This window comes from Hippocampus guttulatus, chromosome 13, assembly GCF_054856545.1.
Source record: "Hippocampus guttulatus isolate MCC_2025c chromosome 13, RoL_Hgut_1.0, whole genome shotgun sequence".
Lineage (NCBI taxonomy): Eukaryota > Metazoa > Chordata > Actinopteri > Syngnathiformes > Syngnathidae > Hippocampus > Hippocampus guttulatus.
The window spans coordinates 14,533,287-14,559,581 of NC_141273.1; the positions used below are offsets into that span (position 1 = coordinate 14,533,287).

The 26,295-nt window shown below is 44.3% G+C and overlaps 5 protein-coding genes and 1 long non-coding RNA gene across 6 annotated transcripts; 5 read left to right on the top strand and 1 right to left on the bottom strand.

The window, feature by feature from the left end:
* Positions 1-190: 190 nt before the first annotated feature.
* On the bottom strand, positions 191-6,354 carry LOC147196480 (uncharacterized). Its single transcript, XR_015102665.1, has 3 exons — positions 6,238-6,354; positions 1,652-1,859; positions 191-1,195 (listed from the first exon to the last, which is right to left on the bottom strand). It is a non-coding gene; the product is annotated as an uncharacterized LOC147196480 (long non-coding RNA).
* Positions 853-3,337, top strand: ndufaf1 (NADH:ubiquinone oxidoreductase complex assembly factor 1). The gene is made up of 4 exons (XM_086127209.1): positions 853-1,350; positions 1,671-1,856; positions 1,926-2,000; positions 2,944-3,337. The coding sequence occupies exons 1-4, from the start codon at positions 853-855 to the stop codon at positions 3,082-3,084; spliced, it is 900 nt and encodes a 299-aa protein (XP_085983335.1). The 3' UTR covers positions 3,085-3,337.
* On the top strand, positions 3,694-5,677 carry nenf (neudesin neurotrophic factor). The gene is made up of 4 exons (XM_086127210.1): positions 3,694-4,229; positions 4,301-4,361; positions 5,069-5,172; positions 5,357-5,677. Exons 1-4 carry the CDS (start codon positions 3,939-3,941, stop codon positions 5,531-5,533), a joined length of 633 nt encoding a protein of 210 aa, XP_085983336.1. The 5' UTR covers positions 3,694-3,938; the 3' UTR covers positions 5,534-5,677.
* Positions 6,222-14,384, top strand: ezra (ezrin a). The gene is made up of 12 exons (XM_086127208.1): positions 6,222-6,368; positions 7,374-7,457; positions 8,292-8,387; positions 8,510-8,784; positions 8,861-8,944; positions 9,973-10,119; positions 10,523-10,619; positions 10,935-11,229; positions 11,877-12,037; positions 12,119-12,211; positions 12,981-13,226; positions 14,034-14,384. The coding sequence occupies exons 1-12, from the start codon at positions 6,357-6,359 to the stop codon at positions 14,196-14,198; spliced, it is 1,755 nt and encodes a 584-aa protein (XP_085983334.1). The 5' UTR covers positions 6,222-6,356; the 3' UTR covers positions 14,199-14,384.
* A 1,753-nt stretch (positions 14,385-16,137) lies between these two features.
* kcnk3b (potassium channel, subfamily K, member 3b) lies at positions 16,138-18,362 on the top strand. The gene is made up of 2 exons (XM_086127717.1): positions 16,138-16,640; positions 17,204-18,362. The coding sequence occupies exons 1-2, from the start codon at positions 16,175-16,177 to the stop codon at positions 18,046-18,048; spliced, it is 1,311 nt and encodes a 436-aa protein (XP_085983843.1). The 5' UTR covers positions 16,138-16,174; the 3' UTR covers positions 18,049-18,362.
* A 3,233-nt stretch (positions 18,363-21,595) lies between these two features.
* Positions 21,596-25,263, top strand: marc1 (mitochondrial amidoxime reducing component 1). The gene is made up of 7 exons (XM_086127718.1): positions 21,596-21,912; positions 22,585-22,755; positions 22,839-23,001; positions 23,298-23,441; positions 23,572-23,633; positions 24,166-24,237; positions 24,733-25,263. The coding sequence occupies exons 1-7, from the start codon at positions 21,662-21,664 to the stop codon at positions 24,857-24,859; spliced, it is 990 nt and encodes a 329-aa protein (XP_085983844.1). The 5' UTR covers positions 21,596-21,661; the 3' UTR covers positions 24,860-25,263.
* Positions 25,264-26,295: the final 1,032 nt, after the last annotated feature.

Here is a 26,295-nt window from a genome sequence, read left to right on the forward strand (position 1 = left end):
GTAATAACAAATAAAACTTGATCCAGATATCATATTTAAAAGTGGAGTTTACAAATAAATTTTAAAAAACTCACCTTTTGTTCTATTTGTGAAAATATTAACCCTCTCTGGCTCCATCGTGTGCTTCTTATGATTTGAGGTGCAGGAAACCACTGCGCCCGAGGAAAAAACAACCAATCAGAGGCGTGACTGTGTCAATTATTTCACACAGTGATTTTAATGCTAAGAATTTTTGTTTTAGTGATGCCACAAACATCTGATCAATTCTTTTCTTCTATAAAATACCAGCAGCAACAATGTAAATGTGTTTTTGATGGCAAAATAATCTCTTTACAAATATCATCAGTGTAACAAATTTACATTTGACAAACTTTACAAAGTGTTTGCATGTGATTTAGGAGTAGTAGTATTTAGAAGTGTGTGCGTGGGTGTGCACACATGTTGCCATGCATGTGTGTGTGTCATGTGTCTGTGTGCATGTACTGTACATGACATCATTACTTCTACACTTAAATTAGAATCATCTCCATCATATTTTTTTCTCAAGTACTCTTTGTAGTAGATTTAACATGACACACACTTAATGAATCACAAGGTGCTTGTAAAGGTCGCATTTCCAGAGATGCTGCCATCTTCTGACCATAGTTATTGTTTTTTTTGTGTGTGTGTGTGTTTGTTGTTTTTACTTTTGCAGTTTAATGATCAAACCAGAGTACACCAAAACTTTTCACTGGCCTTAAGAGAAAAAAAAGAAACGGAGTTGATGGCTGTTAACGTTCAAAGAGTTAATGATCACACTCTCAACTTCTCTCTTTTGCCTCCCAACAGTAAACTGTCCACATCTCTAACACCATGTCCAGCATCCTTCGATTTCCTTCGATGAGGCTTCTGAGTTGCCTCCACCCCCAGCACCATCAGCACCTTCTCCATCCTGTGCTCAGTCGAAGTGTGACCCAGAGCGAGTACAGACGTCCAGGCAAGCCCAGAGAAGACAAGCCTCCATGGCAGAAAATCAACTTCAGCTTCTCCAAAGGCTTGGACGGCATCCGTAAACATCTGACGCTGCTGAAAAAGGAGTTCTTGGAACGCTGGGTGGGCCCCGAGGGGAAACCCATCTTGGAACACATGCTGGAGCAGAACCGAGTAGTTTGGGAGTTCCGGGGGCCCGAGAGCCTGGAGCAGTGGACCGTGTCGTCTGATTTTGAGATAGGAGGCCAGAGTGAGGCTTACTTAAAGCTTGGGAGAAACAACACCACGTGTTTTCTCTATGGGACGCTGAGATCGACGCCCCCGAAGGACGGAGAGACGCGCTACAGTGGCTACTGCAGCATGCGCTCTAAGCAGCCGCTGGTTAGTGCCTTTATTTTTCCAATTTGGTGGCAAAGTACGAAAACTTCTAAATATAAATATCAGGCTCAGCATTGTGAAAAAAATTAATAATTGTAAATTCTAAATCATATTCGAAAATGTAACGATTTGTTTCAGTTGAATCTAAATTGATTTTCTGAGTCACCCCTAATATATATTTGAAAATGTCCATTTTAAAGATTTCTGTGTATTTTAAAATATAGAAGTCATACTCTTCTGCCCATCCCAGATGCAGTCACGTCACCATTGCCATAAAGTGTAATCATTGGTATTCTCTACTTACATCTCCAACCTCCCCCAAGGCGTCATTTGACCGAAAGCTGCACCACGACTGGACCAGCTTCAACACGCTGCATCTGCGCGTGCGCGGCGACGGCCGGCCGTGGATGATCAACATCGCCGCAGAGACCTACTTCTCTCACCAGAAAGATGATATTTATAGCTACTTCCTGTACACCAGAGGGGGGCCCTACTGGCAGGAGGTCAAGGTACTGCACAGAAATAAGAAGCGGAACAAATGTTTTGCATAATATTAATCAAATCATTCAACTCTACAGATTCCATTTTCAAAATTTTTCCTCGCGCATCGTGGAAGAGTTCAGGATGATCAGCATCCTCTCTGGTTGGACAAGGTACATGTTACAATTCAAGTTAATTCCAATGGATAGAAACAAAACATGTCTGTTATTGTAAATTGACGCATGAAAGACCGTCCACCTGATATATACAGCGAAACACCTGCATGTTAGCAGATTTTAATTAAGTCGCAACCCATCCTCTGTTTTTGGCTGAGATTCTCGGCTCTTTGCTGTTTTTGTGCTCAGGCCAAAAGAATGAAAGTGTTACTTTAGCGCCTTCTGGTGGAATGTTGATGTTGGATTCGTTTAATAACTTAATACAATTTGTGAAAAGTGCTCGTGCTCATATTTGTTTGCCTGAATGGGATGACACATTAGTTTGTGCTAGCATCATGGTGTTGATGCTTTATTCTCCTTTGTTTTCAGTGATTTACCACCATGTTGTGGCATCTATAGCAAAATGTTTGATCATGTCATAGTCAAGAGGGAAGTTTTGTACGGTGAAATTTGTTTCCTTACCACTTTTTGATTAAAAAAAATAAAATGGTACACTATGTACTGCTTTTGTAAATTAATTTAACTAATTCTGTGGCAGCCCAGTTAAAATATATTTTTGACTAATATAGCTGTCAAGGTCAGTGAGTGAGAATTATGTCGAATGGTATTTTACATTTGTATTACACAACATTGCAACTTAAAAGAAAAAAAAAGAAACTTCTGGGAAATACATATCAAATAAGGCATTTAGCAAACCTGATGTGAGATTTTATTGTTACTTGCTTCACTAGAGGGAGCCTATGTACCAGTAGTTATATATTGTAAATCGACTGAGAATTGCTGTTAGAACCTATTGTTTATCCCGATGGCAGGTAAAGAGAAGCCATTTAATTGTTATTGGGGGGGGGGGGTGTTATTATTATTTTATGACGACATAATTTTTGACATGATCAGTTTCAAAACAATTCAATTACAGTTTTTTTTTCTTCGTATCGTACAGATTAACACTATCGGATTTACCCTGGGAGACAAAGCGGACGGTCCCTTCCAGCTGGAGATCGACTATATTGGCGTGATCAAAGACTATGCGCACACGGAGGAGTTTGCCTACGAGCTGTATAAGAGGAATCCGGAAGTTTGACACTGTGTCGATTGTTATTCGGTTACATTTTCGGAATGGTAACTTGGCATTTCCTGTGTTCGGCGCTCGGGACAATAAACTGTAATACAGACTTGATTGTCCAAACATCAACAAAACATTTTACATCCTGTTGCCTACTGCCAAATACATGTACACTTTGGGCCCTGAATTGTACGTTCGTGTCGCTGCCGTATTGGATGTGATTAAATGGTGCAATGGGTGAGGATGCCTCATTCGTTTGCTGGCTTGAAAATGTATCAATTGTTTTCACATCAAACACAGATTTCATGGGATGAATGCTGACGAGTGACTTGATTGTACTTGGCAATTCTAACTTTCACCCTGAATAATAGAACTCCCTTATTTTGAGGCAAAGACAGTGAAGTCTCGTATGTGTACAATACTGTGATGTATTTCATATTTAAGTAGATTTCCCCAAATTAACTGCTTTTATTGTTGTTAATTGCAAGATCGTATTTCTCATAGGATGTAGGTTTCCTAAAGCTGAGGAGCAAAGAAAACGGGAGGAAAGCAAAAGCATTCCCGCAGGGGAAGGCTTTTCTGCTTGTCCCCTCTCCAGTGATTTCCATTATTCTGAGTATTTTTAGGAGATTATCAGGAAAGTTCGAATTTTTCATTTAAAAGTGACGTTATTTGTCTTAAACGAATTGACGTTGCTGATAGCTGCGCCTCCTCCTATTGTTTCAACTAGTATTATTGGCGTTACGGATATCTTCAATGAAAATTCCACCTATTGACAAAGACTACGTTGTTAATATAGATCATGGTTATACGCCATTTCACGCTGAGAGCTACACTTCTCTTAAATGTTAAGATTTGCTATATATCTGTGAATGCAAAATTTTGCTATCACATTTCCTACATTTTCATCGCCATTAAACGCACCAATGACCATATATAGACGCGGCCAAGTGAGAACGACGAGTCCTTCCGGGTCCGGCGGGGGAAAAAAAAAAAGACAAACAAACAACAACTCTACCATGGCAACCGCAACAAGCTCTGCTTTCGTGCTGCTTGTTGCGCTATTAAATGTGGCTTTAGCAGACCGGTTAAAATACAAAGCGGCCACCAAACCAGTGAGATTATTCACCGAGGAGGAACTCCGGCGGTACGACGGCAATCGCGTACGTAGTACTTAAGTGACCATTCGGGATAGGAAAATTTATGGCGGCTAAAATGTATGTCACTGTCACAGGAAGGAGAGTCCATTTACATGGCGATAAAAGGGGTGGTGTTTGACGTCACCGAAGGAAAAGGTGCGGAAAAGTCCACAATCGAACACTCGAGTCTTTGTCACGTCCCTGTCCAATGAAACACATGCATTGTCTTTTTGTTGTTGTTTCTAAAGGGGTAGTTTGCGAAACATAAATAAATGCATAAAAATCTGTATTCATACATGTCGACTGGTATTTTTTCTCGGTGACTCACAACTAGGCACTCTTATACCATTTTGAATGGCCTTGTTTGAGAATCATGTGCTGGTTTCTGAGGGCTGTGACTTTGGCCAGAGACATGGTGTGTGTGTGTGAGTGGGTGAGTGGGGGGGGGGTTATATTAACCCTTGTGCTGCAGTCGATGTAAATCATTTTAATGAAATGAGGCTACATTCAAATCTTGCATGCAGTTTTAACACTATTAATTTTTCCACACTTTTTACGTACCGGAACAATAATACTGATATAAAGACGTTAAAAATAACCCCCTAAAATCATTTGTATGAAATTGACAAAGATGAAAACGAAGGACGTTTTTTGTTTTGATTGTAGTTCATTTTAGTTTTATAAAAATCAATTGTAGTTCCAATTAGTTATCCTCCACTCTCGTTTTCATTTTATTTGGTTAACAATTTTTTTTAAATTCCATTTTTCTTTTAATTTTTCGTTAACTATATCATGACCATAAAGCAGAATTGAGACAGCAGAACTAAGGCAGAAAAAAAAGCATGCATTTTCTCTCGTTTCAGAGTTTTACGGCAAACACGGGCCCTACAACGCTCTAGTGGGTAAGGACTCCACTCGAGCCGTGGCCAAAATGTCGCTCAAGGCAGAAGACCTGACGTCGGATATTGTGAGTGTTGCACAACTTGACCGCAACCGTTTCCCTCATTGTCCAGGTTCAATTACCTCCGCCAAGGAGATTTTATCAAACGTTTGCAGGATTGACGCCGATATACCCACACAATACCACATCGGAGCGAGGCTAAATTATGATCCCACCCGTGGACTAAATGGTTTCATCTTTTTCACGACAGTCGGGCTTAACGGCGGAGCAGCTGCGGTCCCTGGAGAGCATCTTCGAGGGCACGTACAAATCCAAGTACCCCATCGTGGGCTATACGGCCGCACGCATCCTCAACCAGGACGGGAGTCCCAACGAGGACTTCAAGCCCGAGGACCAGCCCCACTTTCACATCAAAGATGAGTTTTGACCTCATCTGTTCCTTTTCTACTTGAATTTAGCATTGTTAGGTTGTTGCTTTATGAGCTGTTACTCTCATGTTACGAAACAATGATGTTTACGTTTGAAACAAATGACTGACTGATTTCTATTGAATAAACACACTTCTGAATCATTTGTTTTCAAATATTCATTCATTCCACCCCGTCAGAAGTCAACACAACATCGGCCGGCATGTTTCCGATTATCTCGTTGGGAATCACGATTGCTAAACAATTGTCGTTAATCGTTCGGGGATTGGCAGACACAAGGGACCAGGTTCACGAGCACAAGTGGGGAAAAAAAAAACTACAGGACACATACCGCATAAAACAAAACCCAATGGATTGAAAACAACACAGAAGTCCAAATACAGATCATGACAGTTGCAGATAAGAAAACGAACCCTGACAATTTTTTTTTTTTTAAATATGCTTTCCTTCGACGAACTGAATCGACAGCAGGCGTTATCTCGATCCCTTGATAAGCATCCATCACCCTGAAGCTTCAGCATCTACAATCAGCGCGTTGGCTTTACGTGCCGCAGCTCCGATCGAAGGTCAACCTCCGGCCCGCGTTTTTGGGCGGACGTCTCCTCCGTGTTTGCGCGATAGTAACCAAGTCAAAAGGCGCCTACGTCACAGGCCCCAGCGGTTCAAAGGCTACACGCCCTGCCCTCCTACAAATCGAACTAACCAGCCAGCCACAGCCCAGCCTTCTTCTTTAGCAGGTGGACGCTCCGCTGCTTCCTCAGTCCTCCTGGGAAACACCCGACTTCCTCCTTCTACTACCGGACGACCATCACCGCCGCCGAGATGCCCAAAACGGTACGAACGGTGAACAAATCAACATTTTTTTGCTATGTTTGCTCTGTGATTGATTCGGCTTCGGAGAAGTTCCTTTCCTTCTTGGCTTTTTTTTTTTTACTCATTAACCACAAGTACAACCTGACCGGTTGCAACACACAAGCGAACTATCGAGAATTTGCGAGTGTTCAAAAACGTCTTCTTACTCGTCTGTTGACCTTGAGAAAAATTAAGCTTGCCCAGCATTTGTTGGTGTAACAAGACGCCTATACGTGCAGTACGTTAGATATATATTCGCTACGACGCTCCAAAGAGAAAGTCTTGCCTCGAGAGGTCACGGTGACGTCGAGTCATGAGTCACGTCGCAGGAATTTCTCGCCTTCATGGACGAAATGTCACTTCAAGAATGATTAGCTCGGAGGAATTTCAAGGTAAACCTCCATATATAAGCTAAGGTGACGGCGATGCAAAGAGTTCCACTTTTTGTTGCCCAACTTCCACTGGGTTTATCTTTATGACAGCCCGGGGCGTGCATTAACGTCAGTTCATAAAATCATTGCGTAAGCGAATCCGGGGTGCAAGGAGGTCGGGGGGGGGGGGGGGTCACATGCCTGTTTCTCGTCCTGGTTATTTGTTACCCTTTTTGGCGAGCAAATCCCGTCCCTTTGTGGCTCACGTAAAAGCGTAAGAGAGAGAGAGAGAGAGAGAGAGAGAGAGAGAAAAAAGACGAACATTCAAGCCGGCGACTTGTTGTTAGCGACTGCTGTGCTATTTTTCGCCTGGTGACCGCAGTCCAAAGTCTAATGAGATAGTGAGCAATTATGGCTTATGAACAATCCACTTCCACATTAAAAGGCAATTATTGACACCGTTTTCCATTCCGAATAATCAATATGGCCGCTCGGGTCCATCGCATGAGTTTGGGGAAGGTGCCTGTTCTTAATATAGATGACAGGAAGCACGTATCAAAAGTGGAGCGTGACGAGTGTCGCCGCGTCACGTGACTGAGCGACCTTTCCTCCGCAGGTCAACGTTCGCGTCACCACCATGGATGCTGAGCTGGAGTTTTCCTTCCACCCCAACACGACTGGGAAGCAGCTCTTCGACCAGGTCAGAGGTCGACTATAAAATGTTTATCCATCAAATTGGCTCAAAAAATAATAATAATTAGGAAAGATCAAGATTAGGATTAGCGTCCCAAAAATGTACATCCACTCCAATGTTTTATGGGAAAAAAGTATTTTCTGAAGTTACGATGCCATTTTCTGGAGGTGGAATGGCCAAGTGTCACCAATTTTTTTATTTCCGTCGTGTATATTCTTGTAAATGCTCAGCATTTTGTCCGAATACTTTCGGGAGCGACCCTAATAACCATCAAGTGATCGTCCAAAGCCCGAATGTTTGTAAATTGATTTGAGTATTTTGATGATCTTATTTATGCTGTCAAGTTTGAGATGATTTATTTATTGGACAAAATATCATTTCCAAAATGTGTATTAAAAATAAAAAAATAGCAAAAGCAGTGATTTCCCGCCATAGTGGGAAACATTTAAAATTATCCTCCACACAATATAGTTAAACGTTCTCATTATAAGTTAAAAAAAAAAGTAATTTATTATTCTACACAGACAGGAATATGATCAAGAAACGTATTACTTCCAAATGCAAGTAACTAGTAATATGAAATAGATTACGTTTTGGAAGTAACTGGCCCAATCATGAATGTACCACATCAGCGACTCGCTCGTCCAATCAGAACAAAAACGGTCTTTTGCGGTTAAAGTAATCACCAGTCGTTTTCCTTTTCAGGATTATCCCCAAAAATGGATAGGATTTATTATGACTCGTTAAAAGCTAAACTATATCTCTGGTAAGAATAGTAGAGGGGTGAGAAGTTGTCAAGATTTATTCATGTTCATATTTGATTTATTTATTTTTTTTTAGGTGGCCAGGACAATCGGACTGCGCGAGATTTGGTACTTTGGGCTCCAGTTTGTCGATGGAAAAGGTTTACTCACCTGGCTCAACATCGAGAAAAAGGTTCTTTTGTTTATTTATTTCTTATTATTTGGGGGGTTAAATCCGACGCATAAGATTTTTGACAAGAGAGAGAGAACAAAAGCAAAAAAAAAAACAAAAAAAATGTTTGGGTACCTTCTCAGGTGATGTCGCAGGACGTGCGCAAGGAGACGCCGCTGCAGTTCAAGCTGCGTGCCAAGTACTACCCGGAGGACGTGGCCGAGGAGCTGATCCAGGACGTGACGCGCCGGCTCTTCTACCTGCAGGTCAAGGAAGACATCCTCAACGAGGACGTCTATTGTCCACCCGAGTCAGCCGTGCTCCTCGCCTCCTACGCCATCCAGGCCAAGTATGGCGAGTACAAGAAGTCGGTGCACCACCCGGGCTACATGTCCTCGGAGCGTCTCTTGTCGCGCAGGTTAGCGAACGCATGCGGGATGCCTGAAGACTTCAAGAACATGAGTACAGCAATGCTAACCTGCTCACTTCTTTAGAGTCCTGGAACAACACAGCTTGTCCAAGGACCAATGGGAGGACAAGATACAGGTCTGGCACGAGGAGCACGGATGCATGCTCAAGTAGGTTCACTCGAAGACCACCGCCAAGTTCCAGTTTACTACATCTGCTTGCGTGCAAGATCCTGTCGTGTAAATAATCCACTTCAGTATCTGGTGTCAAAGCAATCACGTTCTCGTGTAGTTAAAAGAATCAGCCTTTTGTGTCGTCAAAGCGATCACACACTCCCATAATTCTGGTGGAGTCAAAACGATCATTCGCTCTTGTCAAAGCAACGGCTCCCCGGTGGAGTCAAAACAATTACAGTCATACCTCTACTTATGAAATTAACTGGTTCCGGAAGAAATGTCTGAACTAGAAAATTTTGTAAGTAGAGACTCGTTTTCCATGTAAATGCCCTAATTCGTTCCAAGCCCCCCCCAAATTCGGACATAAATGTTCCCGAAAGCATAAAAATGCAACAAAAAAATGTGACAAATTGATGTTGCATTTAGATTATTGCGCAATAATTGAGAGTTGTGCATAATGTAAAAAACAAAGAGTAAAGAATAAAAATGATGGTCATTTAACTTTTAACTGCGTCCTCATCGGTTTTTTTGCCCTCTTTAGTCCATGTTCTCTCTCAGAAGTGGTTTTCGCCTGGCGTTTTGCAAAGAACTGATCCAAGGATGTTTGCTTTTGTCGGCTTTTAACAATCCTTCGAAAATGTCCAAGGCAAACATCAGCATAGTGAGCGATCGTCTGACCGGTGAACACCTGTTCTGGGTGATTCACATTCGCATAAAACTATCAGGACGCCACATGGCTCAAGGGGCGAATGACGAGGACGCTGCATCGACAAGCATCGACAAATATCCATCTATCGATCTATCGACACACATCGACTCAAACGGTGGAGGTCCCTCTTAGCCAATGGGATGCCCGGATGATGCTCGGGAATAGCCAACGGCAGAGCAGCTAGAAGTATGTTGCGTTCAGGAAAATCGGAGCTGCGACTAGCCTGTATTTTTACCCTTCGAACCACACCAGAAGTACAACAAAGCATGTCATTGTTTTGCAACACAGTGAACATTTCTTGCATGCCATGCAGGGATGAGGCCATAATCGAGTACCTGAAGATCGCCCAAGACCTGGAGATGTACGGCGTCAACTACTTTGAGATCAAGAACAAGAAGAGCACTGACTTGTGGTTGGGCGTGGACGCGCTGGGCCTCAACATCTACGAGAAGGAGGACAGGTGGGTTTGTTGGTGTGTGTTGACATGCTGACACACACAGAAAGACCGACACACGCCGTCATCGCTCCTCGGGTTGTCGACCTCGTCCTGCTGACCGTATTCATTTGGCGAGGTCGTTGAACTCTTACATGTGGTTTGACACAACCTGCAAAGTTGTGAATGCTTGACCAAAACCAGAACTCCACAAAGTGTTGTTGCTGGAAATGTAATTTTGCATAAGAGGATCCAACTAACAGACTGCTTTATGAATTATCACAACAATTTCATGTTTCACCATGTCAATTCGTACTTTTACCACGCGGGGTGAGTAGTAGAACAAGTTATGAATTCAAATGAATACAGGGAAAAAAATATATAGAGCAGTTATATGGTTACTAATTTTTTTTTCATTTCATTCATTCAGGATAACTCCTAAGATCGGATTTCCCTGGAGTGAAATCAGGAATATTTCCTTTAACGATAAAAAGTTTATCATCAAGCCCATCGACAAGAAATCCCCTGTAAGTACTTGACTCCAGGAAAACCACCAAACACTACACTCATCATACTTAAGACAAAGGTACATTCGGAAAGTGCTAATTTGCTGGATCCAATTGAAGAGTGTACACTGGGGGGTGTCAAAAGACACAGCTACACATGGAAATGGGCAAGGAACTGCTTGGCTATCACCAAAGGTGGCAACGTAATCACCGTCCGTCAAGAACAAAAAAGCCATTAGACTGGAAAACCATCAAAAAGACACGACCTCACGAATCAACGCAGGCGGGTAGTGTACACAAAAGGGCAACGTTGTTGCTTTTTGTTTCCCCTTCAAGGACTTCATCTTCTACGCGCCGCGGCTGCGCGTCAACAAGCGCATACTGCAGCTGTGCATGGGCAACCACGAACTGTACATGCGACGCCGCAAGTCAGACACCATCGAGGTGCAGCAGATGAAGGCCCAGGCCAAGGAGGAGCGGCTCCAGAAGAAGATGGAGCGCGACCAGCTGGAGAGCGAGAAGAAGCGCAGGGAGGCCATCGAACTCGAGAAGGAGCAGATGGAACGGGAGAAGCGCGAGCTCATGTCCAAGCTCCAGCAGTACGAGGAGACCACCAAGAGAGCCGAGAGGGGTGAGCCTCGATTCCCGTATTTTTCGCGCGATAAGGCGCATCTAAAAGCATTCCGTTTTTCTCAAAAGCCGACAGCGCGCCTTATAATCCGATGCGCCTTATATATGGATCAATACTCTGATTTATTGGATGTAGTATTTGAAATGTTCTGTCGAGCGCTTTGTTACAGCTGCTGCGATTGTGAAAGCGCAATATAAATAAAGCTGTATTTTCTTGTATTCCGTTTAGCGTCGCTCCATCTAGTGGATGCATAACGCAACTGCAGCCACTATTGTTGCTTCTATTTAATGCGCTTTGTAATGCGGTGTGCCATATAGTTGGAAACCGTTTTAAATAGGCCATTCGTTGAAGGTGCGCCTTATACTCCGAAGTGCCAGATCGTGCAGAGGAAAATACGGGTATTTTGTCGATTCATTGATGAATCGGATTTGAAAAAAGTATGTCTAAATTTCTATTAGTTTCTTCCAAGAGAAAAATTCATCTATGATTCGTTTACTGGTTTGGTCCGTAACATGTCAGAATTACTTGATCGTCAACATGATGATCGCTGCTCACGCTTAATCGGGCGATGCGCTGAATGCGACTGGTACGCACAAGTATTTGGGAGGCTTTGATGACAGAACACATAACCTGCTACCGCCTTGCAGAGCTCCAGGAGCAGCTGGACCGGGCTATCCGGCTGGAAGAGGAACGGAGGAAAGTGGAGCAGGAGGCGGCCCGGCTGGAGGCTGAGAGGATGGAGGCCATCATCGCCAAGGAGGAACTGACCAGGCAGGCCGAGGACCAGATGAAGAGCCAGGAGCAGCTGGTGAGGTCCCAATAGATCCCGTATCACTTTGTGTTGCGTTCAACCGGCGGTGCGAGATGTTCCTGTGTCTGTTTTGCCAAGGCCACGGAGCTGGCCGAGTACAGCGCCAAAATCCTGCTGCTGGAGGAGGCCAAGAGGGTGAAGGAGGAGGAGGCGGAAACGTGGCACTGCAAGGTGAGCTTCCGACAGCGGTGGCAAGTACAAAAACGTCTTTACCTTACTTGGAGCTGAATGAAGTTGAATTTGGTTTTCAACTTCCCAAACACTTGGACACCAGTTTTTATGAAGACACAAATTTCCACCAAACGAGTGTGATGTCAACATAAGCCAGGAAGTCATGAATCAGATTGCGGCTTTATCGCTTCAATTTTTCATGTTTCAAACGAGGCGGATGAATACCCATCCATCCATTTTCCGATCCGCTTAATCCTCACAAAGGTGCTGGAGCCTATCCCAGCCGCCTTCGGGCAGTCGGCGGGGGACACCCTGAACCGGTTGTCAGCCAATCGCAGGGCACACAGAGACGAACAAACATCCGCACTCACGCTCACAGCTTGGGACAATTTAGAGTGTTCAATCATCCTGCCATGCACGTTTTTGGAGCGTGGGAGGAAACCGGAGTACCCGGAGAAAACCCACGCAGGCCCATAATACCCACATGCAAGCGTATTACGAGCGGGAGAGTTACTGCAAAATTCTACACACAAAGAAAACATTTTAAATGCTTAACTCATTCAGTACCAGCCAATTCTAAACCTAGTCTGAAAAGACGTTTAAAAACGTCTTTGGGAGTGAATGAGTTAACAAGAAAGTCTTCGATGTAGCGGGGCACGAACGATGACATAATTTAGCAGGGGGCAGCAACAGGGTGGGCCTCCAGTCATCCACTAGTGGCTTTTGGAAGTCAAGGTGGCCCCTCGAGACCAAGTTCCTTCTTCCTCAGGCTAAAGAGGTGGAGGAGAATCTGGTGAAAACTCAGGAGGAGCTGCGCAGCGTGATGACCAGCTCGACTCCGGCGGCCGTCGCCGCCTCCTCGTCCTCCTCGGACAGCGAGAGCGACCACGAGCACAGCGAGGAGAACAGCACCTACAGCGCTGAGCTGCACTCGCAGGGCATCAACGACCACCGCCGCGAGGAGGACAGGCTCACCGAGGCCGAGAAGAACGAACGCCTGCAGGCCAAGCTCAGGGTGAGCCGCGGTGCCTTCGCAGCGCGATGCAGCGAGGACTCCACATTGGGGGTTCAAAAGAGCTTTTCAAACGTGGTTTGCGATTAAGGCTTTGGAATTAGAGGTTCAGGCAGGGGAGAGGGTCTCAAATTAAGATTGGGTTTCATGTTAACGTTTCAGACCAGGGTTATGGGTTCAAGTTAGGATTTCAACCTGAAGTTAAGATTTATAGAGGGTTTCAAGATAGGATAAGGGTCATGAATTAGGGTTTCAACCCAGGATTTTTGAGGCTTCAAAGTCGGGTTTCAAGTCAGGGTTAAGGTTTCAAGATGGGGGTAGGGTTTCATTTTTGGGTTTGAAACCAGATTTAGATTTGCAAAGGGTTAGGGTTCTGAATAAGGGTTTCAAGATAATGGTTATAGTTTCAAGATAGGGATATGGTTTTAGGGTTTTAAGCCGCATTTGGGGTTTCAAATTAGACTTTCGGGTCAAATTTAAAGTTTCAAAATGGGGTTTCAACCTACAGCAAGGAGCTACAAATTCGGGTTTAAAGTTTCAAAACAGGGGTTAAGAATGGGATTAGGGTTTTGAATTTTGCTTTGAAGGAATTTGAATGAGGTTCTCAAGATTAGGGTTAGAGTTCTAAATTATTGTTTTATGGCTGGGTTAGGGTTTCAAATTAAGGTTTCAAAGTTGTGGAAGGATTTTTGAATTCAGGCTTTGAGATAAGGTTTTCAGGGTTTCATATTAGCGTTCGAGTTATTTAAATTAGCATTTGAAAATGGAGCGTGATGCCTTGAATGACCTGCCCCTCACTCCCCCGGTCAGGCGCTGAGCTCGGAGCTGGAGGAGTCTCGCGACCACAACAAGAAGACGGCCAGCGACCTGCTGCACGCCGAGAACGTGCGGGCAGGCCGAGACAAGTACAAGACGCTCAGGCAGATCCGCATGGGCAACACCAAGCAGAGGATCGACGAATTTGAGGCCTTGTAACGACAAAACCCACCCAAGCACTCAAACGGCCGTACTGTACAGTGCACACACTTGTGAGCGTGCGAGCGTGTGTGTGTCTTGAAAGTAAATCTAAATCCAAGTCTTATTTTATTTTTATTATTACGTTGGCCTAACAGCTTAATTTTTGAATCTCCTCACATTTGAATTAAACGTTATTCCAACTTGTTTTGTTTGTCGTCGCTTTTGTTATCGGAGTACAAACATGAACTGCTCATTTGAAACCTTCCTATGAAACCCTATACATGGCTGGAAACACGACTATAAAACCCTGACTCAAAACCCTACTTTGAAACCTTCATTTAAAACCCCAACCCTTGCCTAAGGATTTAAACAGCCACTATTTGAAACCTAAACTGTAATTTGAAACCCCAGCTCTTGTTTGAAACCCTCGCTTTAGCTTGAAATACTAATGTGAAACCCTAAGCCAAAAATCTCACTTGACTACCAACTGCAATTTAAAACAAACACCTATTTGAAATCCTGGCCCAAATTTCAAGCCCTATATTTGGCTTGAGATGTTAAACCTAACTTGAAACCCTAATCCTTTCTTTTAAAACTGCAATTAAAAACAAACTCCTGTTTGAAATCCTAAATCTAACCCGAAGCCCCAATTCTGTCACGTTTGCGAGGTGGTGGTGGACTCCAAAGAGCAGGCAGGAGGGAGGAGCAAGTTGTACTTGTATTAAAATAGAAAACTAAATCCAAAACCAAGTCCCAAGAACAAAACGAATCCAGCGTAACAAACAAAACCATGGCAGAAGCTAAGAACTCAATAACAGAAACATGACCGAAACAAACCTGACACAGAAACAAACAGCAACAAACAAACATGACAGTAGCCAAGAGCAAACAATGAGTGGTCGGGCTGGGAGTCCTTTTAAAGCCCTAATTACCTAATGACCAACAGGTGTGCAGCTGCAGGGGGAGCCCTACAGTGCCACCTGTTGGTCCCAAACCGAATCATGACAAATTCTGGCTTTGAGACCCAATTTTTTGAAGCCTAACTCTGTCTTGAAACCTTAATTTAAATCCCTACCCCTTGTTTAAAACCCGAACCATGACTCAAAACCCTAATCTGAAACCTGAGCTCCTGTTTAGAACCCTCAAATGAAACCATAACTCTTGTCTGAAACCCCTCAGCCTGGCTTGAAACTCTATCCAGGACTTGAAAGCCAAATTTGAAACCTCCCTCTTGTCCTTACTTGCAAAGTCAATTTGACCATTTGGGTTATTTTCTCTGAATTTGTAGCACAAATGACAATTCGTGACGAAAACAAACACAGAGTGTGTGTTCGTGCATGTGTGTGTCTTTCCTACACTGTTGGCACTGACTACTTCCCGGAGATGAAGACAAAAGCTGTCGGTGCTACTTTTAGAGGACGATCCCATGATAATGCAGATGGGCAAGACTTTAAAAATGACCCAGATTTGAAGTCAATGTGTAAATGCCCCATTTCCCCCAATTGTGCAAAAGCGCATTGCAAACACAAATTCATGGGAAGGGAAAGAAGAGCTTTCCCGCTTTATGATCACCTTTAACAACTTGGCATCTTGAGAGGGTTCGGAAAAGGAGCCACTCAGAAATTAGAGTGGGCTAACTCCATATTTGTATCGTGGTCAAAGTCCAAATTTGTCAGTATATCCAGAAAGATGCTAAATAACTTCCCACTTCCACAACAAATTTCAGTTGGCAAATCCAGGACCTGACTTTGACACCTATGCTTCTTTCGATCAAGCAGAGCGGAAGCAATTATGTTAAATCGTGAAAAACAAACGGGAGTGTCACTTCAATATTGACTCTGGCGTCCTTTAAGTAGCGTGCAACTGGACAGACAACCTGCACGGTCAGTATTTGCTCTTGTTTAACATTCGGGTTCCTCCTCCTCCTCCTCCTCCTCGTCGAAGTCTTGTAGTGTGGGGTTGCCCACTCGTGTCATCCTCCAAAATAGACGCTGATGACAAAGAGTCCGGTGACGTGTATACCGGAGGGAGAAGGGGAAGAAGGACGAGGAAGTTGCGAAAAGCACGAGCTCCGGTGGTGGCGGCGGCGGCGGCGGTGCTGCCCGGATGCTCCCCCCGACTTGGAGAGCCCTTTCCCGCCCGGCTCGCCCTCCTCGGGTCCCGCTCCCGCCTCCGCCATGAAGCGGCAAAACGCCCGCACCCTGGCGCTCATTGTCAGCATCCTCACCTACCTGGTGGTGGGCGCCGCCGTGTTCGAGACGCTGGAGTCCCGCGAGGAGCGCGGCCACAAGCGGCGGCTGGAGGCGCGGCGTCAAGAGATGTTGATCAAGTTCAACCTGAGCCGGGCCAACTTCGACGAGCTGGAGCAGGTGGTCGCCCAGCTGCGCGCGCACAAGGCGGGCGTGCAGTGGCGATTCGCCGGCTCCTTCTACTTCGCCATCACTGTGATCACCACCATCGGTGAGTGCGCGAGGGGGACCGTTAGGGTTTGGAATAAGGCTTTCGAGCAAGGTCGGGTTGGAAGTCGAGGCGGAATATTTCAAGTATCATGTTTCAAACATGGGACGATGTTTCAAATTTGGGTTTCACGACATAGTTGGGGTTTTGAATCGAGGTTCATGCTTGAAGCAAAGATTAAGGCATTGGTGTCAAACGTACGGGCCGCGGGCCCGTAACCGGCCCGCAAGGAGGTTCAATCAGGCCCGCAGGATAATTTAAAAGTGAAAAAAAAATGCATAAAAGACACATAATTAATATTTTTAATTAGGTGCAATTCATTGAGTATCCGCAAGGGGACACTGTTTTGATCAGAGAAGAAGACAACAGCGTCTGAGACAGACCCATGACAGCAGACGCTATCAATAACACTCTCACATTTACACATTTAATAGCACTCTCCATAGTTTGTAAGGTGTAGGATCTTAAAGTTTGTAAGACTTCTTTGTCCATTACAATGACCTGGTTGACACAGACATCATGCAAAAACTGCCATTTTCTTGCTATGTGTGTTGTGTCTCTCACAGGCTACGGCCACGCAGCCCCTAGCACGGACTCAGGGAAAGTCTTCTGCATGTTCTATGCCCTGTTGGGCATCCCGCTCACCTTAGTCATGTTCCAGAGTCTGGGCGAGCGCATCAACACGCTGGTGCGCCACTTGCTGCACCGAGCCAAGAAGTGCCTGGCCCTGCGCCACACCGAGGTCTCCATGGCCAACATGGTGGCAGTGGGCTTCCTCTCCTGTTTGGGCACCCTGTGCGTGGGGGCGCTCGCCTTCTCCAGCAGCGAGGGCTGGAGCTTCCTGCACGCCTTCTACTACTGCTTCATCACGCTCACCACCATCGGCTTCGGCGACTACGTGGCGCTGCAGCGGCACGACGCGCTGCAGAAGGAGCCGCGCTACGTGGCCTTCTGCTTCGTCTACATCCTGACGGGCTTGACGGTCATCGGCGCTTTCCTCAACTTGGTGGTGCTGCGCTTCCTCACCATGAACGCCGAGGACGAGCGGAGGGACGCCCTGAGGCACGGGGCCCCGTCTGGCAACGGCAAGCCCGGTTCGGAGATAACGTGCCTGGTGCCGCCCGCCGCCTCGGCGCCGTCCACGCCCAAGGCTAAAGACGTCTACGCGGAGGTGTTGCACTTCCAGACCATCTGCTCATGCCTGTGGCACCGCAGCGAGGGCAAGCCGCGCGGCCGTTCCGACGCCGTTCCCCGTGAACTCGGCTTCTCGGACGCTTACCTGCCGCGGGACAGGACGCGTTACGTCGAGACGGCATCCACGGGTTGTGTGTGTACGCCGCGCCGGCGCTCCAAGAAGCGCCTGGACATTCTCTCACCATTCCGGATGTTTATGAGACGCAGTTCAGTGTAGGGGCAAAAGTACCCAAAAAAATCGGACCGCTCATGCGAGGCGGGAGATTTCGACTTGTGGTGCTGAGTGAACTTGATCGTTGGACTGCTGGTCTTCGACAGGTGTAGCCTACAAACTGAAATTTATGGTCTCTGAGAGGACGATGACCCGCAAGCAACAAAGTTGCAGTGTTGCAGTGTCCTGAATTGAGATGAGGCAACACCAACAACGATTTAAAAACATTTGAAACGGGTCTGCAGAGTTTCTGAGATGCAGTTTCGATGATATCCATCCAGGGGATATCACATACGACTCAGAATAAACCGCAGAGATGCCGTGATGCAGTTTAGTGTTATGAAATGCCAGCGCAATGGTTGGTCAACTCGCGGTGCTAAAAAATAACCTAGATCGGTCGGACTTCAGGTATTTTTTTCAAGTGTGTGATCTTCAGCGTTTCAAATGACGTTGCTTAGGTGCTTAAAAGTTCTCTCCTTTTGGAAACATTTGGAACAGGTCGAACGAGTCTCTAGGACGGTGGTGCGATGAGAACCGCAACCCCAAATAAGCCACAAAGTGAGGAAAGTTGCAGCAAAGAAGTTTCATATCATGAATTGAGTTCTTGATACGGCGCAACAACAACAATTTTGGAAGCCATTTTCAAGGGGTTCGATAAGAACCGTCCAATAAAATCAGATAATGACTCCAGACAAGCAGCAACGTTGCCATGATGTAGCGCCATGTCATGAAATAACGTTACATGATGATGTCCGAAAATGCAATCATGTGAAAAGAGGTCTCAAGAGTACCTTGATAGGAACCGCCCACTCAAACACACAGTTGCGCTGATGCATTGTTGTATCATAAAGCGATCGTTATTCCCGAGAAGAAAAACAAGGAGGGGTGGGAGTAGTACATGTTTAAGGGGACTATTTTTAGGGACTATCTTAAGCGTCGGTCTGTACTGGCAGATGGGAGGGGCTTTGCCATGTTAGCACAAAGGATAATTATCAAGCTGTCAATCACGGCCTCCAATAGACTGTCATTAGAAAAGTCCACTATGTGCATCGGAACACTATACATCATTGTCTGTTATTTTAAGACCAGAAATATTCATAAATAAGCACACTGGCTAAGGTCTGTTTCAAGGTATACAGAACGTATAGAACCCACTGTGTCATCCAGATGGTTTCCCCCTTGGAATTCTGACCCAGGTCCAGTTCCGGAAAAGCTACAGCAGATTCGTTACATGTAGCGGCGTGACGCGGTGTCATGCAAAAGTGATTAGTCGGTATTATTGGGGGCCAGTGCGGGACACACAGCCCGGGAGATGTGACGGTGCAAAAACAACACGGCACAGTGGCTCGAAATTAGCCACGTGGGGAAAGCTACAGTAGCGTAACGTCATATCGTGAAGTGAAACCTGAATGATAGATAGATAGATAGATAGATAGATAGACAGCTAGCTAGCTACATAGATAGATAGTTACATAGATAGACAGATATATAGATGGGGGGTGGGCATCGCTCCCTCCAATAAAATACTTTGATTCGATACGCATCTCGATACATGGGCTGCGATACGATTCAAGGACGGCACATTTTTTAAAAAGTGAAACGATTCAGTTTGATTCAAGTTTGATTTTTTTAAACGATTCCCCGGTTGAAAACAGCTTTCGTGACACCACTCGTCTCTAATGATGACGTGATGGTAAATGTCAACATACTCAGTCAGTGAAATATCAGGGTTGGTCAGTGCGGTGTCAAATCATTAAAATATGCCTAGTTGCGCAAATTGAGGAGGGATAAGTCCACAGGGGTTTTTTTTGTTTGTTTGTTTTGTTTGTTTGTTTTTCTAAACCAGGCTCCTGTCTGTGACCAAAACCAATTTGAATTGTAGAAACAAATGTGATTTAAAATCCTTCCCCTTTAAAATGTATTGTCCTTGTATTACATCAAAATACTGGAGAGATGCACAGCCCGATTGCTAACCCTTGACGGGAAACCGTTACGAACACTGTCAGACTTGAGCCTTTCAGGGACAGAGGTTACAACAGTGGATAGTTTACCATGTTATCAGGTTACAGGGTGGATGAGAGGGTTAACGAACACAACGCATCGAGGCTCGAAAGGCCTGGCGACGTGCCGCGAAGGCCGCCTTCGGCCATTAAACCATCGACAGAAGGAGCATTCGTTGGACAAATCCCTGTATTGAACCCCCGCCGGCCGAGCATCTGCTGTTTGTGCTTTGGCAGCCGATCTGACTTTCTATGACAGAGGCCCAAAAATAGTCCCCCTGAGAAGGTCAGCCTCCACGTTACGTCCATTGAATATTGAATGCACCATTGGGCCCCCCCCCCCTAAAAAAAATAAATAAATGAAGTGAAGCTATTTTAAATGTACCTGGCAGCAATTATTCCCGGGGTATCTTTGCTGAGCCGACACACCTTCTCATGTAGCTTCCACGTTACACTTTTATTCTTACATGGCCATGTTGGATGCCAAAAGTCCCCCCCCCCCCCCGAAAAAAAAAAGTGGTATGGCGATCCTACGTTGCAAGGTGGAAGCGATGCCACCAATAAGAACATGTATAAATACCGGCAGCTAATTCTACAAAAGAGCTTTTTCAAACAAAAAAGAGACGACAAAGTTCCATCGTCATCACTGACCAACACGCATGCGGGAACACAAACACACACACACACACAAAGTTCAACGTTCATGAAAACTTCATGCATAGATCATGCAGCAGTGAAGTATTTATCTTACAATAAACTGTTATTTTGCAATCACACTGACATTTTTTTTAGTTTATAGTGTCATTTAGCATTTTTTTAGGCATTTCGTATCACAAATGCAAAAAAAAAAGCATCAAAGTGAAAGTTCTTGCATACTTTCACAAAACACTCTTTTTCTCAGTTTTTCTTGGAAAGTGGTATTTTCAAGAACCTTACCAACGTTCAACTGCTGTTTACTAAAGAATAGTAAAATGTGGAAATGTACTTTTTTTCCTGGTGAAATAAGAGCGTTAAAGGTTTTTTTTGGTAGGGTCCAAGGTAAGCTAGAGAACTACATTTTATGTAGGCCATCAAAAATGGCTGGCACCGGCTCCTCCAATTTGAGAATAATGGTTGGCATTGAATGAGTTAATGTCAATGAAAAAAAATGGACAGAAGATGGCAGTCATTTTTGGGATTCAAAATTCTATTTTTATAGTTTATTAAACTATTTTTTCTATGGTGCAGCAAAAAAACACGAATTCTTTATTGAAAGCTCCATTTTAAATAAAGGCTGCTTTGTGTTTTCAACGGGCCACGACCATCCAAATTCCATTAGAAAAAAAACCACTCCAAATTCCCTATAAAATGAAATATATATTTTGGTTCCCTTAAAGTCTCAAAATAACAGATTCTGAGACTTTTGCGGCGAGAAAAATATGACAAAAATGTTATGAATAACACGATTCGTAAAATTCCCCTTCAAAATCCCGTTAAAAAAATTATGTTTATGTCCTTGAACGTAGCATACAAGGCAACTGAAACTTTGGAACATTAATAAAACCGACGGTCCCTTGAACGTTACACGTCTAGTTTTTCAGCGGATCCGCGGAAGTCCAAAGTCTGAGCGAACTTCCAAAATGGAGCCGAGTGAAGCCGTGAAACCTTGGACGCACAACAAGTCGACGCTCCTGCTGGTCGGCGGGGCAGCCGCCGCAGTTGCGGTGGCTCTGGGCGTCGGATATAAATACCTGCGAAAGTCTGAAACGCGTGTGCGTGTGGGCGTCGTGTCGCAGCTCCTCGTCCACCCGCTCAAGTCAGGAAAAGCGGCGTCGGTACCTGTCGCCGAATGCCTCAAGATGGGCCTTAAGTACGGCCAGACGCCGGACCGGTGAGTCGGTGTCACCCTCCAAGGGCTGGATGGTTGATGCGTTTTTTTTTAAAGTTACATTTGTTATGTTTGGCAGTTACACCCAAGAAATTATTTAAAATATACTCAAATTCAGTATATGTTGTCCATGGAACCCGGGTAGAAAAAAACTGGGCCAAAAAAAGGGAAAATAGTGAATATACACTGAAAAATATGATGCATTGAAGTTACGCGATTTTATTTTGTCAAGTGGCTGCACACAACAGAATGATCTTTTTTTTTAAATCTATATTTTGAAGTGGATATATCGTTCACTTAAAACAAGCATCTAGACCTTGATTATTTTATTTCATGCAACCACTTGACAAAATGGAGTAAATTCAACACACCATCATTTTTTTATCATGCAAAAACAAAACACCTAAAAAACCCAAGGTGTGGTTATTTTGTGGTTTGCTTCAAACACTTTGTAAGGAGCATTTATATTAACTTTGCATTTCTTGAATGTCTTCAGGGCCGAAACCATTCAGTGACTTATCGAGTAATAGCAAAACATAAACATCCAAGACAAAGCAGAATATTCAATGAAGTAATGCTGTGTGTTTTTCTAAATATCAAAGAGAGTCTTCATGAAGATGAAGATACATGTTCTCTCGAACATCAAAAAGACGATTAGCAGTGTTGTACCTGCAGCCACTGGATGGTGGTGACGGAGGACGGCCACATGTTGACGGGCCGCCAGGAACCTCGTCTGGTTCTGGTGTCTGTGACATGCGAGGGAGGTGACGTGTGCCTGAACGGGCCCGACATGGCCGAGCTGCGTTTCCCCGTCAAGCAGCCCGACAACACTTTAATGGACTGCAGGTGCGGCACTCATTCTTCAAATGCCACCGTCATCTTGTTCGTCCATGCAACGCCCTGGTTGTTTGTTTTTTTGGTGATGGTAGAGTGTTCGGTGCCGGCATCCCGGGGCGTGACTGCGGCGATGAAGCGTCCCGTTGGTTGGTCCGCTATCTGAAGGCGAAGAAGACCTACCGCCTGGTGCAATTTGAACCCAACATGAGGGCCAGGAGGCCGGCGGACACAGAATCTGCCTACTTCCCTAATGACGTCAGTTCACAGGACTGAAATTACTGCGATATTTCACCATCAAAGACGATTTTGAATCTTTTTCAAAACGAAAGTGTTTTTGTCAAAACATTGTGTACAATTAGCGATCCTTTTCGGAAACATCCGTCTTCTTCAGCAAATTCCTACGTATGTATTCTTGGGAAAAACAGTTTTTGTAAACGTAAAAGATAAATCTGATGAGCATTTTTTGGGAGGGAGTGAAAATCCAAGACACTGCTAGGAATCTGCAATGCACCCTCCAAATTTGTCCATATGTTTTCATGGGTGTGGTCCAGAAAGTTGCGTACCCTGACAGCGGTCCGGTCATGCTGCTCTCCGAGGCATCTATCAAGGATCTGAGCGACAAGATGAACAAGGACCTGACGGCGGAGCGATTCCGGCCCAACATCGTCATCGATGACTGCGAGGCATTTGCCGAAGTACGAGTCTCCGTCTGTCTCAGGATAGGAAAAAGTTGTCATGTGCTACGGAGGCGGAGGACTAATTTTACTCACGACTCAACTGGCATCATGCTCCCCCCCCCCCCCTTGTGTGGGTGTGCGCGCACAGGATTCATGGGAAGAGATCCAGATTGGCAGCGTTCGTCTGCGGCGGGTGATGTCATGCGGGAGGTAAAGTTGGTTTTTTTTTGCTTCTGGGGGGGTGAACAAATGTAATTTTGATTTTAGTCTGTCTGTCTACGTGTGTTGCAGCACTATTTGTTCAAATATCTGTTGTCTAAAGTGTTGTTGCTATAGCGACATCAATGCTAGTTTTGTTAGCCCATTTATGGCATTTTTGCATGCGACTATGGATTTATTCCGATATTTGTCAGAAAAAAAATTCAGATAAAAATGATTAATAGGCTGATTATATTTTTAAAATCAAATCTGCTTTCCTCCCAGATTCCAAAAACATGCATGACAGTCTGATTGAATACTCCAAATTGTCCGTAGGCGCGAGTGTGAGCGCGGATGGTTGTTCGTCTTTGTGTGCCCTGCGATTGGCTGGCAACCGGTTCAGGGTGTCCCCCGCCTACTGCCTGAAGACAGCTGGGATAGGCTCCAGCACCTACCGCGACCCTTGTGAGGATAAAGCAGATCCGAAAATGGATGGATGGATGGATGGATGAAAGCAAACCTGCATACTTTGTCCTCTCGCCAGGTGCATTTTCACCATGGTGGACCCCGAAACTGGAATCAGCAGCAGAAAGGAGCCTCTTGAAACACTGAAGAGGTATGGAACTGTCGCATCACTAAAGGTTGGCACTTATATCAATGAAGAAGTCATTATTAATAGGAAGACCATTAATTAAATACACGTGTCGTCAAGTAAGTCCAAAAGTCCATCATATAATCGACAATACAAATTGAATACAATTTTTTAAAAAAGTCTATTCAATCAATAAAAATTCAATAATGAAAACAATTAAAAAGGAATTAGAGGGGTGTCAATAAATCATTATAAGTTCAATATACAGTACTTCCTAAATATTCAATATTCAAATTGGACATTTTTAGAAATGGCGAGTGTACTTAACACATTGAGTCTATTTCATATTTGGACAATCTCCAAGAGCGTCAAAGTAGGAAAAAAAATCCTTATGTGCACCTAAAGTTTTTTGGGGTTTTTTTTTTTTTTTTTTTTTTTTTTGGTGTTGGTTTTTTTTTGGCTTCTTTTTGGGGCGGGGGGCTGTGGGGTTGCAATGTTTGTCTGGTGTTGGCCATGCAGCTACCGAATGTGCAAACCTGAAGAGAAGCACATCTACAAGTCTGCGCCGCTGTTTGGGCAGCTGCTTAGCGTGGAGAAGCCCGGCGTGATCCAGGTGGGCGATCTCGTCTACCAAGTCAACCGCTGATGAAAAAGAAACGCCAACGAGAATTGAAACACTCAAGAATGCAAAGCCCCAATTACCGTATTTTCCGCACTACAAGGCGCACCTAAAAGCATTTTTAATCTGCACCTTTTTAATCTGATGCGCCTTCTATATGGATCAATGTTCTGTCAGCATAGCTCCATCTGATAGATGCATGATGTAACCGCAGCCACAACTGGAGCTTCTATTCTACGCACCTTATAATACGGGTGCGCCTTATATTCCGAAGCACCTTATCGTGCGAAAAATATGGTACTTAAATATTGTAACGGGTTAGTACAGTACCTTTCACTACCGTATGAAATATGACGATTCAAGTTTGGATTTCATAACCTCAATGTAAAATTGAGTTATGACAGAGGAAAATAAACACATTTGGAAGATTATGTGTGTTGTTTGTACGTTGAGCATCTCCTTACTCAAGTTTTAGTCTTCAACAGAAGGTTTTTGTGATTATCACGCGAAAACAAAATTTGTCTGACTCATATTTTGTTGGACATGCCTCCAATATCATGTTGTTTTTTTGGGGACCTCACAGGCGATGTGAGACTGCTTTCCTAAAACTCAAAAGACAGTCAAGACAACAAACCTCATGTTTCTATTTCTGTCCACAACAGCAATGTAGTTTTTTTTTGTTTTTTTAGCATCTCAGCACGTGTTTTTGGAAACATGGAAGATGATTTGTTCTTCGGCAGTCCTCAATTTTGCATTTTTCTGCGTATCAAAGCTAATTCTGTATTTTAAAAAAATATTTTCCTGAACATTCAAAACAATATGGAACCGCCAATGAACTCAACGCAGGTACAGAAACAAGGTAATACTGTAGTGAAGTTTTCTTGCCTCTGATACACCCCCAAAAAAATAAAAAATCTGCTGCGAGGTATTTGCAAGCAGTGTCAACATACCACAACAACTTCTCCAAATAATCCACAAAGAAATGCAGGAAAACCGGATTTATTGCAAATTGACATTTTGCAGACTGGTGAAAATATTTGTATTCAGGAGTCTCGAGCATAGAAGATTAAAAAACTCAGTCGCAACCCTTGGAAAGACTTGCCGGATCTTTGGCTTGAGACTTTTTTGTTTGCTCATGATAGAAGTCGACTTGGGGTCAGGATAAACAATTGTGAAAAATAATTGTAATTTGTCTTCATTCAATATTGCAATTTTCAACGTGATTATTTTTTTCCCACAAACAAGCAATACATTAATTTGTATTACAACAAACTATATCCGATTTATTCAACATTCACTAGGGTCGCGGGGGGTGCAGGAGCCTATGGGTTCGATTCCAGCTCCGGCCTCCCTGTGTGGAGTTTGCATGTTCTCCCCGGGCCTGCGTGGGTTTTCTCCGGGTACTCCGGTTTCCTCCCACATTCCAAAAAGATGCATGGCAGGCTGATTGGACGCTCTAAATT